The 14,677-nt window shown below is 45.3% G+C and overlaps 1 protein-coding gene across 4 annotated transcripts in view; it reads left to right on the forward strand.

The window, feature by feature from the left end:
* Positions 1-14,677, forward strand: part of CREB3L2 (cAMP responsive element binding protein 3 like 2) — a 205,512-nt gene that overhangs the window by 154,424 nt on the left and 36,411 nt on the right. For all 4 annotated transcript variants that reach the window (XM_019750571.3, XM_019750558.3, XM_019750577.3 and 1 more), the window contains one exon: positions 6,498-6,714. In XM_019750571.3, the coding sequence (XP_019606130.1) occupies positions 6,585-6,714 (130 nt within the window). In that variant the 5' untranslated portion in view covers positions 6,498-6,584. The remainder of the gene's footprint in view (positions 1-6,497; positions 6,715-14,677) is intronic.

The raw sequence follows: 14,677 nt of genomic DNA on the forward strand, positions 1-14,677 counted from the left end.
ATTATTTCTCTGCGTGTCTTTGAGGCTTTGGGGGTTGTCAGCTTGCCCCCCTACACCCATGGCTCCAGTCCTTGGAGCATTCTGTGCTCTGGGCAAGGCTCCTAGCTGCGATTTTCCACTAAAAACCCTTCTTCCCCTGCCTGAGAGCCAAAGCATCAGCCAGAGGCCGGCAGCAAAGCCAGCCCATTTCCAGGCATCACACCTGGAGAATGGGATCTTTGTGGGGTGCAGACGGTGAATCCCGGGTAGGCCTTAGGCTGGCTCTCTCACAGGGAGCTGCGGGGCTCTGCCTTCTGAACCCCTTACCTCCCGTATCCTGCCTTCTTCTCTGCCTGATGATAGGGTAGCAGGTGCAAAGCTAGGGCATTTTTCTTTAGGTGGGAAGCTTCCATTAGATTCTCAAAAGGGTCCACACATCAGAAAAAAAAGCTGAGAAACTACTGATCAAGTCCAAACTCCACATCATTGCTCTCCCCCGTCCCACAGAGAGAGAGAGAGAGAGAGAGAGAGAGAGAGAGAGGCTTTTACAGACAAGGAAACTGAGTCCAGAAGGGGTGGAGTGACAACCAGTAAGTGCAGCTGGGACTCAGTCTCCCGTCCTTGCTCTGGCCCAGCACTCTTCAGTTAGTTCCTGTTGGACGCACCTTGGGAGGGCAGAACTGCTTTGAACATGCTCTGTGAGCACGTTGGTCGATAGCGGAACAGGACATCCATTTCCGGTAACTCATGCAGTGCGGTGACTTGCTCCCAGTAGCTGTTCACTAACCATATTGCATGGATGGCCCTCAGTTGTGGGCAGTACACGGAAGAGAGCTTAGTAGCTTCATGCAACCCGATGTTCGCGTTCACGAATTATGAATCCTTCACGGTCCTGCTTTATTTCCCCTGCCCAGATCCAAAGCCACTCTTCACTTGCAATCTCCTTTGACAATGAGTTGAATGACCTGCAAACACAAGTGTAAATGCTTTAGCACCGTGGTCATGTGGTAAAGCGAGGAATTTATGGAAGGCTAACAGTTTCTCCTACTAATTTATCTGATTTGTACATTTGTGTATGCGTTTTAAACATTTGATGGCACTTATGTATAATTGTGGGGAGGCCTAGGCTCTACGTCAGATTTGTTGACTGGCTGGGCTATTGCAGAATGATACTGGATGGAAGCAAGTACTTGGTGAGTGCATATGGTCTGAGCTCAGTGCTAAAGCTCAGAGAGGGGTGGGTAAAAATGTCTACCTCTGGGTTATAGACTTTCTAAGGTCTAAGACAAAAGATTGAAGTTGGCAATGAAAGGAACATCAAAGAAAAGTTAAAAACATGTCAAATTAAGTAATACTTTTTGGGAGGGCTGGAGTTGGGAAGTAAAAGATCAATTCAAGCGGTGTCTATCTAGGATGACTGTAAAAGAAATAGATTCATCTTGTCTTAGTTTCCTGATCAATACAGAGAAAAATGAAAGGATATTCTAGGAAGAACAGTGTGAGAAGCCAGTGTGCAAGTAGAAAATGCCAGCATTTTATTGTTTTAATTGTGACAGTGTTTTGTTTTCTTAAAAAGCTTTTTAAAAAGTCGATTGCTATGCCAGTGAGGTGTGTCAGTTGACGGTTGTTGGTGCCAATTCAACGGCATCCGGAGCCCCTAATTGGGGGTGCGGTGAAGAAGGAAACTTTATTCAGTACAAACAGCTCAATTGTGATACAGCACTGCTATGAGAACAGCACAGCTTTGGAACAGCTCAATGGTGTTACAGCTCAATTATGAAGCAGCGTGGCTGTGGAACAGCACACTATGAGGTGGCCCTGGGGTGAGCGCAGGGGGTGAGCCCCTGGCTACACAGCTCTGCTCTGCTTCTGTCTGCTCTGGTGAGATGTCTCAGTGTTTGTTTCAGCTCCAGCCACGGAACTTCAGTCTTTAGTCTTCTCTGAAAAGGGAAAGTGCACTCCCTGACTTATATAGAGAGAAGTCCCGCCCCTGGTCCCTGATTGGCCTGTCCTCATGCAGATGAGGACTCCAAATCCTTGCATTTTGATTGGTCCAAAAGGCACTGTCCTGACTGGTGAGAATGGAGCTACTCTGACTGGTCCATGAAGATGCGGATGGGCCTGTAGCTGCATCACAGATTTGGGATGAAATCTCAACTTTACCTTTCGTCAGTCATGCAACCCCAGCCCTGGGCAATGTACCTAACTACCCTGAACCCCAGTTTTCTCATCTATAAATGGGGACATTTCTACCTAATAGGAGAGCACCTAGCTCCTTTTCTGAAAGTCCAGTAGGTCAAGCACTTAGTCCATCAGATGAGTCTTGCAGGTACCTGGTCCTGTTAACATCATTGTCAATGACCCAATCAGCATTATTGTTTTTAATTTTTGTTCTCTATGCAGTTGGATTGTGAAGATCAAGTGCCCCTTTCCTGGAAGAAACAATGTGGGAGAAGTTCAGTCAATCTGAAATAAATGGACCCTAGTTCAAGGTCCAGCTCTCATAATAGCTGACTGAGATCTTGGACGGGGGGATTGTTGTGAGCATTGATTGACAGGAAAGCGATGAAAGTACTTTGTAAACCCATAGAGCCTGGCGAAACTATTAGGCAGAATGACAATACGCTGTTACGGTCGTGTCCTTGAAGGAATGCAACTAAAATTTCATAACCGTTGGGTTCACGTGAGTTTTCCTTTGCTAAAGTGTATGCAGGATCCAGAAAGGCTCTGTCTTTGAGTCTCACTTTGCTCCTTTCTCCGGTGTTTGGCCCCTAAGGCCATGCGCCCCTCTCTCACTGGCTGGCATTAATGAGGGGCCAATTCTGGCCTGGTCCCTGTACCAGCTGTGGGATGTTGACCTGTCTGCTGAACCTTGGAGCCCACAGTTTTCAAGGAGACCCAGCTGGAGCTCATTTGCTGGGCTGAGTCACAGCCTCTGGTTGGGACAAGTTGGACATATCTTTTCAATCGCAGGTACCTCCCCGGGAACTATTCAGCGCTCACTGCTCTGCTCATTTCCTCAGGATGAGGGGTGTCTAGGCACAGTGGGTCCCTTTTTCCGAGGAGGCCCTTTTTCCAGAGGGGAGGTTATCGTAATGTACTTGATAACATCTGTGAGTTCTTCAGGACTGCCTGTCATTTGGGGCTCACTTGTTTGGTAACCTGGTAATTACTACTATATCCAAAGTAGGGAGAGTTAAGGGAAGGTTAGCAGACTTAGAGAAGGTTTATTATTGCTATCCCAGGAGATATTCATGAAAACACTCATTAGTGCTGCACAGGAGAAAGAACAGAATATCAGCCGAGTAGCCCAACCTGGCAACGTCCATGGGAAAGAGAGGCTTGCTTCAGGACGGAATGGGATTCCAGGGGTTTAGCAGGCCAACACAGCTGGCCAGGGTTGACATTGTAGCTCAGGGGACAGAATTGTGGCTTGAAAATGCAGGGACTGTGAGTTCAGCTCTTGTTTTTGTATTTCACATTCTGTGTTATTTATTTCTCTTTTGGTTACCTTAATTTGGGTCTTGAAGGGAACTCCGTCAGACACTTGCAGAATATTCACCCTCAGACAACCAGTAACTTTGTCTTTGGGGGGGTCCCTTAGGGAATCAGACGCTGATTTCAGGTTACCGTGTGGTCAGGAATCAGCCTTGAAGCTCTTCTGCCGCTGCTACGTGGACTAGCAGTGTCCCTGGGAGCTGGTTAGAAATTCCGAATCCCAGGCCTCCTATACTGTGAGCCAGCATCTATGTCTTAAGATCCCCAGGTGAGTCATAGCACATAAGAGTTGGAGAAGATCTGGCTTGAATGGTGAGCTCAGGGAAGGCATGGGCTTTTTCTATCTTTTTCTTTATTATTTTGTATCCCAGTGTCTATTTAAAGTTTAGCACACGGTAGCTGCGAAATCCATGACTCGTCCTCTGATTTGGGCATATCTGAGCTTCTAGGGACTTTGTAAACTTCTAGGGACTTAATTGTAAAGTGGTCTAGGGAAAAGGGTGGGGAGTGGAGATGGGGTCGACCTTGAGTGGGTGAAAAACTGAAGTGAGCATTAGAATCATAGGTACTGGTTTTCGTATAGATGAGTTTGACTGACCAAGTCAGATTTCTGAAGGTGGGTCACAGGGTTTGTGTTTTTAAAAAATTTCCCTTCATGTTCGAGAATGTTTATTACAGTATCATATATAATAACAAAATATCTAAATACCCCTCAAGAGAAAAGGGATAAGTAAATGGAATACAATTCAGAAGTTTAGATGAATGAAATAGAGCTACATGTATAAACATGAATAAATCTAAAAAAAAAATTTTTTTTTTTTGAGAGAATAAAGTTGCAGAAAGATGTGTGACGTGTGGTGCTATCCATTTAAAGTTAAAAATAATTCACATGTATATAAAGGAAACATGCATATGTAGTAAAAAGACTTGGACAGGGATAATAAACACTAACTTCAGGACAGTAGTTAACTTTAAAAGGGAAGAAAAGGAGTGGACGGGAGTTTTAATAGTCCCTTCATGTTTCCTTTCTTAAAAAAAGAAAGAAGAAAGAAAAAAAAGTTGTAGCAGCAAACTTGAAAAAAATAAGATATTTTCCCCCCAAAGGAATGAATACATAAAATTATTCATGGTACTATTTTCTGTAATGTTTCTGAGTGCTTAAAATATTTCATTGTAAAACGACTAAAACAAAACTCTCTGGGTAATTGTGATGCAGACAGTTGGCATTTGGGAATTCTTGCCTTAGATGCAAAGGACCTTTCCCTTCTGACTGTGTTTGTGCGCAGAGCCCTACCTCCCATCCGCCCTCTCTTTTCTCTTAGGTGACAGATGCCACGTAGGCCGTGCCTAAATCCTGTGGCTCTCGCCCTCTGTCCTGATGAGATGCAGCCGTGTGTGTTGTTTGTGATGCTGGTGAAACCCACCAGCCTAACTCTGCTTTGAGGACCTCGTCTACGAGGGCCTCCTCTCTGTTGTCTGCTTCTCTCCTTTATGGAAGGAGAGGTCTGTCCTACCACTGCCCTAAGCTTAGAGCTGTCCCCTTAGGGTCATCACCTGCCTTCCCTTCCCCGAGCTGCATTCATTTTCATGACACTTTCGCTGACACTTCAGTCCAATGGGGCTTCTCCATGGGAACCCCGAGTTTTCATTGCCCACGCCAAGTAGCACCGTCTGCAATCAGTTCTCTTATTGCCGCATCTGTTTTTGTAACTCGCTTTCTATACCAGAAGTGTTCATAAAGTTTAATCAATAAGGATGATACGTGGTAGCCTGTGACTGAGGGAACGCTAAGAAGGAAGAAGTGGCCCTAACAACTGGTGTCCAAATGGGCTTTGACAAAATTTAAATTCAGTTTTTATTATTTTTAATATACAGTACAGCAGTGGTTCTAAACCAAAGATGATTCCCCCCACCCCCAGGGACATTTAGCAGTATCTCGAGACATTTTTCATTTTCAAATCTAGGGGAGTGCTACTGGCCTTGGGGGGGGGTCAAAGCCAGGGATCCTGCTAAATATCCTGTAATGCACAGGACGTCCCCACCTCATAATAACTTCTCAGTCAGTAATGCCAAGGTTATGAAGCCCTGCTCTCCAGATCCTCAGACCACGTACACCCCGCTGCCGGTGACGGAGAGTAGATAGGGCTGCAGCTGCTTTGGAATGGGGCAGTGGGACGGGGGCTGCAGAAATCCCTGTGAGCCTATGTATACACCGTTCCTGTGTCATCTTCACACATGGTGGGGGCTCGGGAGTCTGTGGTGCTAGAGATGGAGGAGAAGAAGAGATGAAGGAGACTAAGGAAAACACTGGAGAGGAATAAAGTCCAGGTGGTGGGGAACACAGAGGAGAACGTCCTCTGATGCCTTTGAACTTGATACCTTGCTTTGGATAACACTATCATGCAACGGAAATACAGGACAGCTATTTAAAAATATGCCCAATGCAAAACATGGTAGGTAGGTAGAGGAATGGCCCCTCGTGAGTCATGCTGTGCTCTGTCCACACTCGTCTGCATGTGATTTTGCCATTCCTCTCATCAAGCAGTGGCGTCTGCTTTCACACCCCATGAATCTGGGCTGGCCTTGTCACTTGCCGTGAGCAAAAGAATGTGGGAGAAATGATGATGTGTGAGTTCCGAGGCCATTCAGCTTTGGTCTTCTCCCTCTTGGAGCATTTCTACCATCGTGTGAGGAATTCCAGCCCGATAAAGCCTCTTGGAGCAAAAGACCCAGGTGTCCAACTGTCCCAGCTCAGCCTCCAGCCAACCTTCGAGATCATTATGGTTCTGTCAGTGAACTCAGGAGAAATCAGCTCATCCACCCAGCCCAGACATAAGAAATTGTAGTTATTTTAAGCCACTAAACTTTGGGGTGGTTTGCTCCACAACCACAGATAAACTGGACATTGTATATAAGTGACTTCATTCAAAGCAGTGGATGATATATTTGCCTTGGAGCGTGTGTGTAAGTGTCAGATTGTGGTTAAGAGAAACTGAGTTCTTCCTCTTTGTTTCTTGTAGCACTTCTCAGAGCTTCTGGATGAGTTTTCCCAGAACGTGTTGGGTCAGCTCCTGAACGATCCTTTCCTCTCAGAGAAGAGCGTGTCGATGGAGGTGGAGCCATCCCCAACGTCCCCAGCGCCCCTCATCCAGGCCGAGCACAGCTACTCCCTGTGTGAGGAGCCTCGGGCCCAGTCACCATTCACCCACGTTACCACCAGTGACAGCTTCAATGACGGTAAACTCAGAGGAGGGGAAACACCTGGGGCCTTGGCCCCTTTGGCTCAGGGCTCCTGGAGGGTGTGGAGTGTGTGTTCTATTGTCAGCACCCCCTTTAGCCACGTACCTACACCGTGGAAGGCTGTGCGCTTGGTCTGTGGGGAAATGCCACGAGGCAGAGGAGACATTTCTCCACCTGGGACTGTGTCTTCTGGGAGGTCGCTATCACTAAATGATGGTACGATTGCTTTCTTTGGCCATGTGGGTTGGGCAGCAAAGCATCCTTTTGCAAATCAGGAAGGCCTATATGGTTGATAATTCCAGTAAGTCCATTATTTCAAGTGGTCATGTCATGTTTTATGAGAAAGTAGTTTTTACAACCACTGTTATCCATAGAAGTTTCTTAGGCATCCTTGTCATCCATTTTGATCCCACTCCCATGTATATGAGATCTTGCTGAGATTCCGAGCGTTTCTTGTTGGTGACCCTTCCATGACCATCATTAGTGCCATGGTTATGGTACCTGTTGAAGGTCTAGTTTTCCTCGTCTTACTGATGTTAGAGGTGTTGACCATTACTCTGTAGGCCTTTCATTGGTGTATGCTGCCATCTCCCAAACTCTCTAAGGTACGTATACCTTTGAAATTTAACTGTCTATGCTTTGTTTTCTCTGAAGTATAACCAGCTATTTCAGTGCCTTGAGTAAGTTTTAAAAGCTATATTCTCAAATCCTAATTCAGCATATGCCTTCTTCTCACAGGAGGATGACGTGGTGGGGAGTGGTCCTAACTCGACCTGGGTGTCCCCCTCCCCACTTTATACCACTGTTCATATGGCAGTATCTTGGGAAGGTGGCTTCCTACTTACCAAGTTCCCTCATGCTTCCTTCGGTTAAAGGCAAATACCTATGTCTACTTCAGATAGGGCCTTCGCTTTGTGGGGAATGCCTCCTCCACTTGGGGTTCTTAGATCTACTACCGACCTCTAAAAGGACCAACGTTGAGACAGAGAATGCTGTAGGTTTTGATATTTTTCACCTCTGCTATGTTCTATCTTTGATAGAAGGGTACAGATCAGCAGGCCTTGTATCCGCAGTGAAGGGAAGGCCCGGAGCGCTGGGTGGATTCTTTCTTGTCTGGACCCTGCTGGAGCATTAACTATATGCTCAGATTTTTCCTGAGGTTAGGTGCATGGTAACTCAATCCTTCTTCTCTGTAGTTTGTGCACTTTCTCTACCTCAGATCAGAAGAATGGGGTGAGGGAAAGTCTCTCGGGATGGAAGGGAGGGAATAGAATTAAAATAATTTGAGGATGTGGAGTTGCCATGAAGGTAAAATGAGATGATGTGTTTAAAGAACGTAGGACAATGCCCACCATATATGTAGCATTTCGATAAATCAAATTTTTTCCTTCTCTCCCCTCCTCCTCTTTTTTCTTCTCTTGTTGTAGTTGTTATTAGTGTTGTTCTTCTTTCTTCTTCTTCCTATTCTTTACCTCTTCTTCCTCCTTCTTCTCCTTTTCCTCTTTCTTCTCCCCTTCTCCTGCTCTCCTGTTCCTCCTACATTAATTCCTGCTAAATCACTTCCAGCAATGACCTCAATTCAAACTTAGGAATGTGGTCTCTGTTACAGCTAAACACTCTCATTTGTGTCATGATATGGAGGGGAATTCTAGGAAGTCAGCCTTCTTCTGGGTTTCAGCGTAGAAAAATTCATGCAATTCCTACCTTCGCTTTATCATATTAAGAGTAGACACTAGCATTAGATGAAAGTTGGACTGAGGGACCTTTAAGATTTCTTCCCATCTTGACGTTGGTTCTGTGTGGGGATGGTTTCAGTGTACTATTCGTACCTGCCTTGGCTCATGGTTTTGTCCTAAACTTGCTTTTCTGCTTTACCTGTTGTTATTCCTCCAGTTCTCTTGCTACCTCTATTCCAAGCCCTACTTCCTTTAGGGAAGTCATTTCCAATACCTCTTGTATTAGTTGTCTATTGCTGTGTAACAAATCTCCCCAAATTAATGGCTTAAAACAATAATAATCATTTATTCCCTTGCATGATTTCTGTGGGTCAGGAATTCAGGAGTGGCTCGCTTAGGTGGTTCTGGTTCAGGCTTGCCCAGGGCGTTGACATCAGATGTTGGCAGAGGCTACAGTCATCTGAAGACTTTTCTAGGATTAGGAGGTCTGCTTCCTAGGTGGCTCACTCACATAGCTGGCAGTGTGATGCTGCCGAATTGGTTCCTCTCCGTGTGGTCCTCTCCACGGGGCTACGTGACAGTCACCACCGCATGGCAGCCAGCTTCCAAAGGGCGAGGGACCCAGGAGACCAAGGCTGGAGCTGCGTTACCTTTTCTGACCTAGCCCTGGAAATCATTCTGTCAGTTCCACAGGGTAGACCTGATTTACTGTGGCCGGGGACCACATAAGGAGGTGGAAGGACAGAATCACTGGGAGATATCTTGGAACCTGACCTCACCACGTAGTGATGTCTGTAAAGTGACTTTTACCACCTCTGAACTCCTTTATCATGTACTATTAGTGCCTTACAGTATAGCCATTCATCCACCTCGTGGCTCTGGAGTTGGGGCGGGTGAAGGTAGGGAAGACTGAAGCGTGTCCCTAACCTTTGGTGATGGCATCTGGGAAAGATGCCTGCTCTGCTCTCTCGTGTGTGGCTTGCCCCCTAACTATGTGGATACCCTGGGCTGCAAGCGTTCGGTCAGGTGGTATTCCTTGGCATATAGCAGCTGTCTCGTGAACGATCAGTGGCAAGGAGAAGTAGGTGTTTTAGAAACGCTTTGTGATTCATTTCTAAAATTCATTTCAAAACTATTTATTGAATACCTGTCTCGTGCTTCACCTGCCAGGGACTGTTCTAAGCATTAGGGGGTAAAGGAGTAAAGGGATTTTATAAAGATCTCTGCTTTATAGAGTTTACATTCTAGGATGTAAGGTGGGGGATAGAAAATAAGAAAAATTAAAAAGTAAAATATGCAGTCTATTCAGTGATGATCAGTGATATATAGAAAAATAATTCAGAAAAAGGGATAGAGAGTTACTGGTGTGTGTGTGGGGGGGTTGTCTCAGTCCACTTGGGCTGCTGTAACAAAATACCACAGACTGGATGCCTTATAAACAACAGACACTTATTGCTCACAGCTCTGGAGGCTGGCGGTCTGAGATCAGCCTGCCAGCAGGGCCGAGTGAGGGCCTTTTTCTGGTTGCAGACTTCACCTTCTATCCTGAGATGGCGGAAGGGGCTGGGGAACTCTGTGGGGTCTCTTTTATAAGGCTCTAATCCCACGTCGTTGGGAGGGCTCTCCTCTGACGACCTAAGGGGCTCCCTCACCTTGGGGGTTCATATTTCAACATAAAAGTTTTGTGTGTGGGGTGGGGACACAAACATTCAAGCCATAGCAGGGTGGAGTTGAAATTTTAAATGGGAGAGACAGGGAAGGCCTGTGTTTGAAGGTAACGTTTGGGCAAAGATCAGCAGGAGATGCGGGACAGAGCGAGATGTGCGAGGTCTCAGGAAGAGGCTTCCAGGCAGAGGAAACAGTATGTGCAGAGATCCTGTGGCGGGCATGGGAGTGTGATAACACCGGAACTACACTTATATCCAGGCAATTCGCATCCGTGGAGTTAGCCAGCCATTCCACAGCCTTGCCATTCTAGAATGTGCAGATTAGAGATAACCTGAACAATCTAGCAAACCAACTCTTTCCTTCAATTCCACATGTTTGTTGAACGCTGACTGTGTGTCAGACACCCACCTAGCTACCATGGAACAGGACAGTAAAGCTTAGATCCCGTCTATAGGTACTTCAGAGCCTGGTGAGCATGCCATCTGCCCAAATCCTTCATCAGACAGAAGGTGAGCCATGTCCCAAGAGGCAATTAAATGGTAGAAGTTCAGAGGAGAGATGGCACACCCAGTGACGAGCACAGGAAAAGTTGCATAAATGAGGCAGAATTTATTTGGGCCTTGAAAGGCTGAGCAGAGTTAAAACAGTGGTGATGGTTGGAGGGAAGCAGAAGGAAGGCAGGGGGCTAGGACATTGATTCTTCTCAAAGAAAAAGAAAGATCCCTGATGAAATGAATGAAAATAAGCAGATTTCTAAAAGTTCAGGGTCCCTTCCACTTCCTGATGGCACTATTTCTTTGTTCTTTAATTCTAACCAGCATAAATGCAGCAGCATGGACTTCATGGGTGGCTCCTGTGCTAACAGCTTAGCGTGAGCAGAAATAATCGGTCCATCTTTGCCAGGAAGCCTTCCTGATCATTGGGCCAAAGCACACGTCAGTCACTTCCACCAACGGGCTCTGTGTTCTATTTATAGCTCCTGCTCTGGGGAAGGCTGAGCTAGAAATTTGCTGAGAACAGGTACAAGCATGTCAGATATGTTTTGTAGAGAGTTTCGGACCCACAGTTCATCTTTGTAAAGAACCAAGTTTTCCCTGAGTAAAAGCCACCCTCCTAGGCCAGCGAACGCACTTTTATTAGTCGGGGTAACCAACACAGGGAGGGACCTCGTGGGATGTGTGAAATTGAAATTAGGCAGGGGGGGATGCATGGATGGAGAATGTGCCCCGGAAAGCTGCGTAGTCTTAGCTTTAGTCGTTTTTCTGAGTTTTGTGCATGGCCCAATGCTGGGCAACAGAATTATTTTATTCATTTGAAGCCCGCTTTACACCCCCTTAAAGGAGGATGAATCCACGAGGAGCCATCTGGAGCCAGGTGCTCTGTCAGGCAGACGTGTTGGAGGACGAGGATGGTTCTTCAGGCAGCACGTAAATGGGCAGCATTTAAAAATTGCTGTTCACATTAAATTTAATTTTCTTTATCTCTTGCATTGGGAAAACAGCTTAAGCAAAATTAGGAGGCCTTGTTTCTAGTGATGGATACTGAGCGACTATTTCATTATATCTGGGCATGCGAATTTATCAAATCATTTTGTTCAGTTTTCCTTAGAATAAATGCAGCTCTTCTGTTATTGCTTCTAGGCCTAAAACAAAGTGGTCAGACAAACAGTTTGAGTAGACGTTCTCTCCCATCTCGTTAGGATTTTTCTCTCTTTTTTTCCCTCTTCCTTCCCTTTCCCCGCTCTCCTTCTCTCTTCCACCCTAACCCTTCTTTTTTCCCATCTTCCTTCATTGTTCTCTCCCTGCCCTTCTCCCTCTGCTTCCCTCCTTGAACCCCAGGCCAATTATTTAGGGCAAATGTAGGCGTTCTTATCCTATTATTCTTAACAGAGAACTCAGACGGACTGTAGGCCCCTAAACTTGTATACAAAACTTCGGGCTATCAGCATTGATCAGTTTTTCTGCTGAGAGCATTTATAACTTCTTTTATATCCTCAAAAGAGTCTGTGACCATCCTCCCCCTCTCCTCCCCCCAAAAAAGGTTGGGAAACACTGGTCTAAGATTACATAGGCGTCATCGGTCTTCAGGCCTGAATTTGTAGACTTTTCTGAAATACTCGAGCTAAAGTATTTCGTGTGGCTCAGCAACCACAGGAGCCAGTTTTAGGAATGTGGGCTCGGCCTTCCAGACTACCAGAAGGATGCCCTGCGTCCACGCATTCATGTCTCCCCAGGATAAAGGCTGTTAACCGAGTGCTAAGCAGGGCTTGCTGTTTAAAAAAAAAAAAAAAAAAAAAAAAGTTATAAAGAGATAAGTAAAATGTAAAATGTCTGACTATTTTAATGCTTTGATTGAATAATAAAAGAACTTCTATTCGAATGACCAAGTCTTACACTCACCGCAGGGAGGGGATCTCCACGAGTTCCTCTACCTTAGTTATTACATTGGGGTGCTGTATATGTATTCATTTGCTTTATTGCTTCATTTTAGTCTGCTTCCTAAGGAAAAAACTTAACAGTGCTGCACTAAGGCTGTTTGGAGAGAACTAGACATGGCCCCTATCATCCCAGATGACACAAGAACAAAGTTAGAAAATACAAAAAATATCAACAGACTCAGCATAAAATATACTAATACAGAGGTGGTCTAATGAAGTATTTGCACAACTCACCCATCAAGGTAACTTTATTTTGGGTGGAATAAAGGACTGTAATTGTGGTTATTTCAGGTCTAGAGAGGTGTGGGGCCAGGAACATAAGTAATAACCATCGTTTTTCTGGTTAAGCTAGTCGGGTTTCCAGAGCTAGCCGGGTCGAGGGGTGGCTGGGTAGGCTGGCTTAGAACAGATACCTACCCTAAATTTATGCAGCTGTTTTCATAGGTGAGAAGGAAAACAGTAGTCTGTGAGCTACAGATGCGCAGATGCTGCTGGTATAACATAGCTTGGGGGAAATGGGCAGCCTGGTGGGAGGCAAAGACTCAAGGTTGTGTGGGAAACAGGGCCTTAGGAAAGTGGAATGGCGTGTTTTGGGGACTAGAAGAAAATAACGTCTCATGGCTGATGAGGCCAGACCAGGTTAGGTGTGCGTAGCTACGGTCACGCTGGGAGAAATGGAAAGGTGTACAACCGGCATGGCAGTGAAAAAATAGATTTCGAAATGCTTACATGAAACCCACAGCAGGATTAGCCCACCAATGAGTATGCTGAGTAAAGGGTAGAGATGAGTCATAATGATGTAGGTTTCCAGTTTGCAGTGTTGGACACATCTTGATGCTGAAATGTTCCAAGGAAGTGGGGCCTGAACGAAAGTCACAGAAGGGCAGTGAGTAGCTGTACGTTCATCACATTTAGTTGGAGCATCAATCAGTCTGAGGCATCTTAGAGGGGTAGGTTCAGGGGTAGAAGAGAAGATGTGTCCGTCATCTACCTGCGTAGATGTAACCGGGTCCTCTGACTTGGGTGGGCTAAGCAAACAACCTGATGTGTGGGGTTGGAATGGTGGTCCTCTCCCAGTCTGAGCCTGGGCTCGTGATATATGCTCTTTTGCTGTTCATCACTTTTGTTGGCATTACCTTTTATTTTCTTTTTCTAACAGGTGAAAAGGATAATGATGCTCGCCCTTTTTTTTTTCCCCAGCAAAATAATGACTTTTTTGTCCGCCTACCCACTGCAATGCTAGAATACCTAGTATACGAAAGCAATGTTTATATCTACCTAGCAATTAAAATTACTGGATATGATGAGTGAGGGTGGTACGTTCGGTGAAGAAAAAAAGATTATAATTATTGCTAAATAAATCTTTCCAAATCCATCCTTTGTTCCACAGAGATTTCTTTCATACTCTAAACACAATATCCTACAGAAAAAGGATCTGGGGTGTGAAGCAGAACACGCATAGAGTATAGTGGTTCATCTCAAGAGTCAAACTGCCTGGGTTTGAATCTGGGCTCTGCCACTTAAGAATTGTATGGCCTTGGGCAAGTTGCTCACTTTTCCTGACCTTTAACATGGGAATAATAATACTGCTTACCTCATACTGCTGTTGTAGGGATTAACTGAGTTAATACGCGTTACATACACATTCAGAACAGTGCCTGGCAATTAGTAAGCACTAACTAAATATTAGCTCTTATTATTACTCTTGCCTTTATGCAGATTAGTGCATAATTAAATACTTACTTTACCAACTGGCCACAGTATGCATGACCGGAGTAAGGCGCAGAGGTTTTGTATACCCAAGTACAGAAAGAACACAGAATAAGGGAGGTACCTGGGAGAAATTGTGCCGGTCGCACACGCCTGGATGCAATAATGCATGGAAACATTTAAAACGGTCCCTGGCATAGAGAGCACTTAGAAGGTTTTAGCTATTATTGGTTGATCTTAAACTGGAATCTTTCACCTTGTGAACGTTGATTAGAAGTTTACATAAACTAAGGCAGGACGTATAGAAAGAGCCAATATAGCACCTTTTGCAGTGGCTAACGATGGGCTCAAAATAACATAAATTGAAGGATAATCCCTCTTGGTTAGAGATCTACTTAGTCCTTGATCTCTTGAAAAGCAGTATACGCGAGTGGCCCCGAGCACAGCTGTGGAGGTGGTTTGTCTGAGT

The sequence above is a fragment of the Rhinolophus sinicus genome, chromosome 8 (assembly GCF_057876585.1).
Source record: "Rhinolophus sinicus isolate RSI-liver-muscle chromosome 8, RSI-T2T, whole genome shotgun sequence".
NCBI lineage: Eukaryota > Metazoa > Chordata > Mammalia > Chiroptera > Rhinolophidae > Rhinolophus > Rhinolophus sinicus.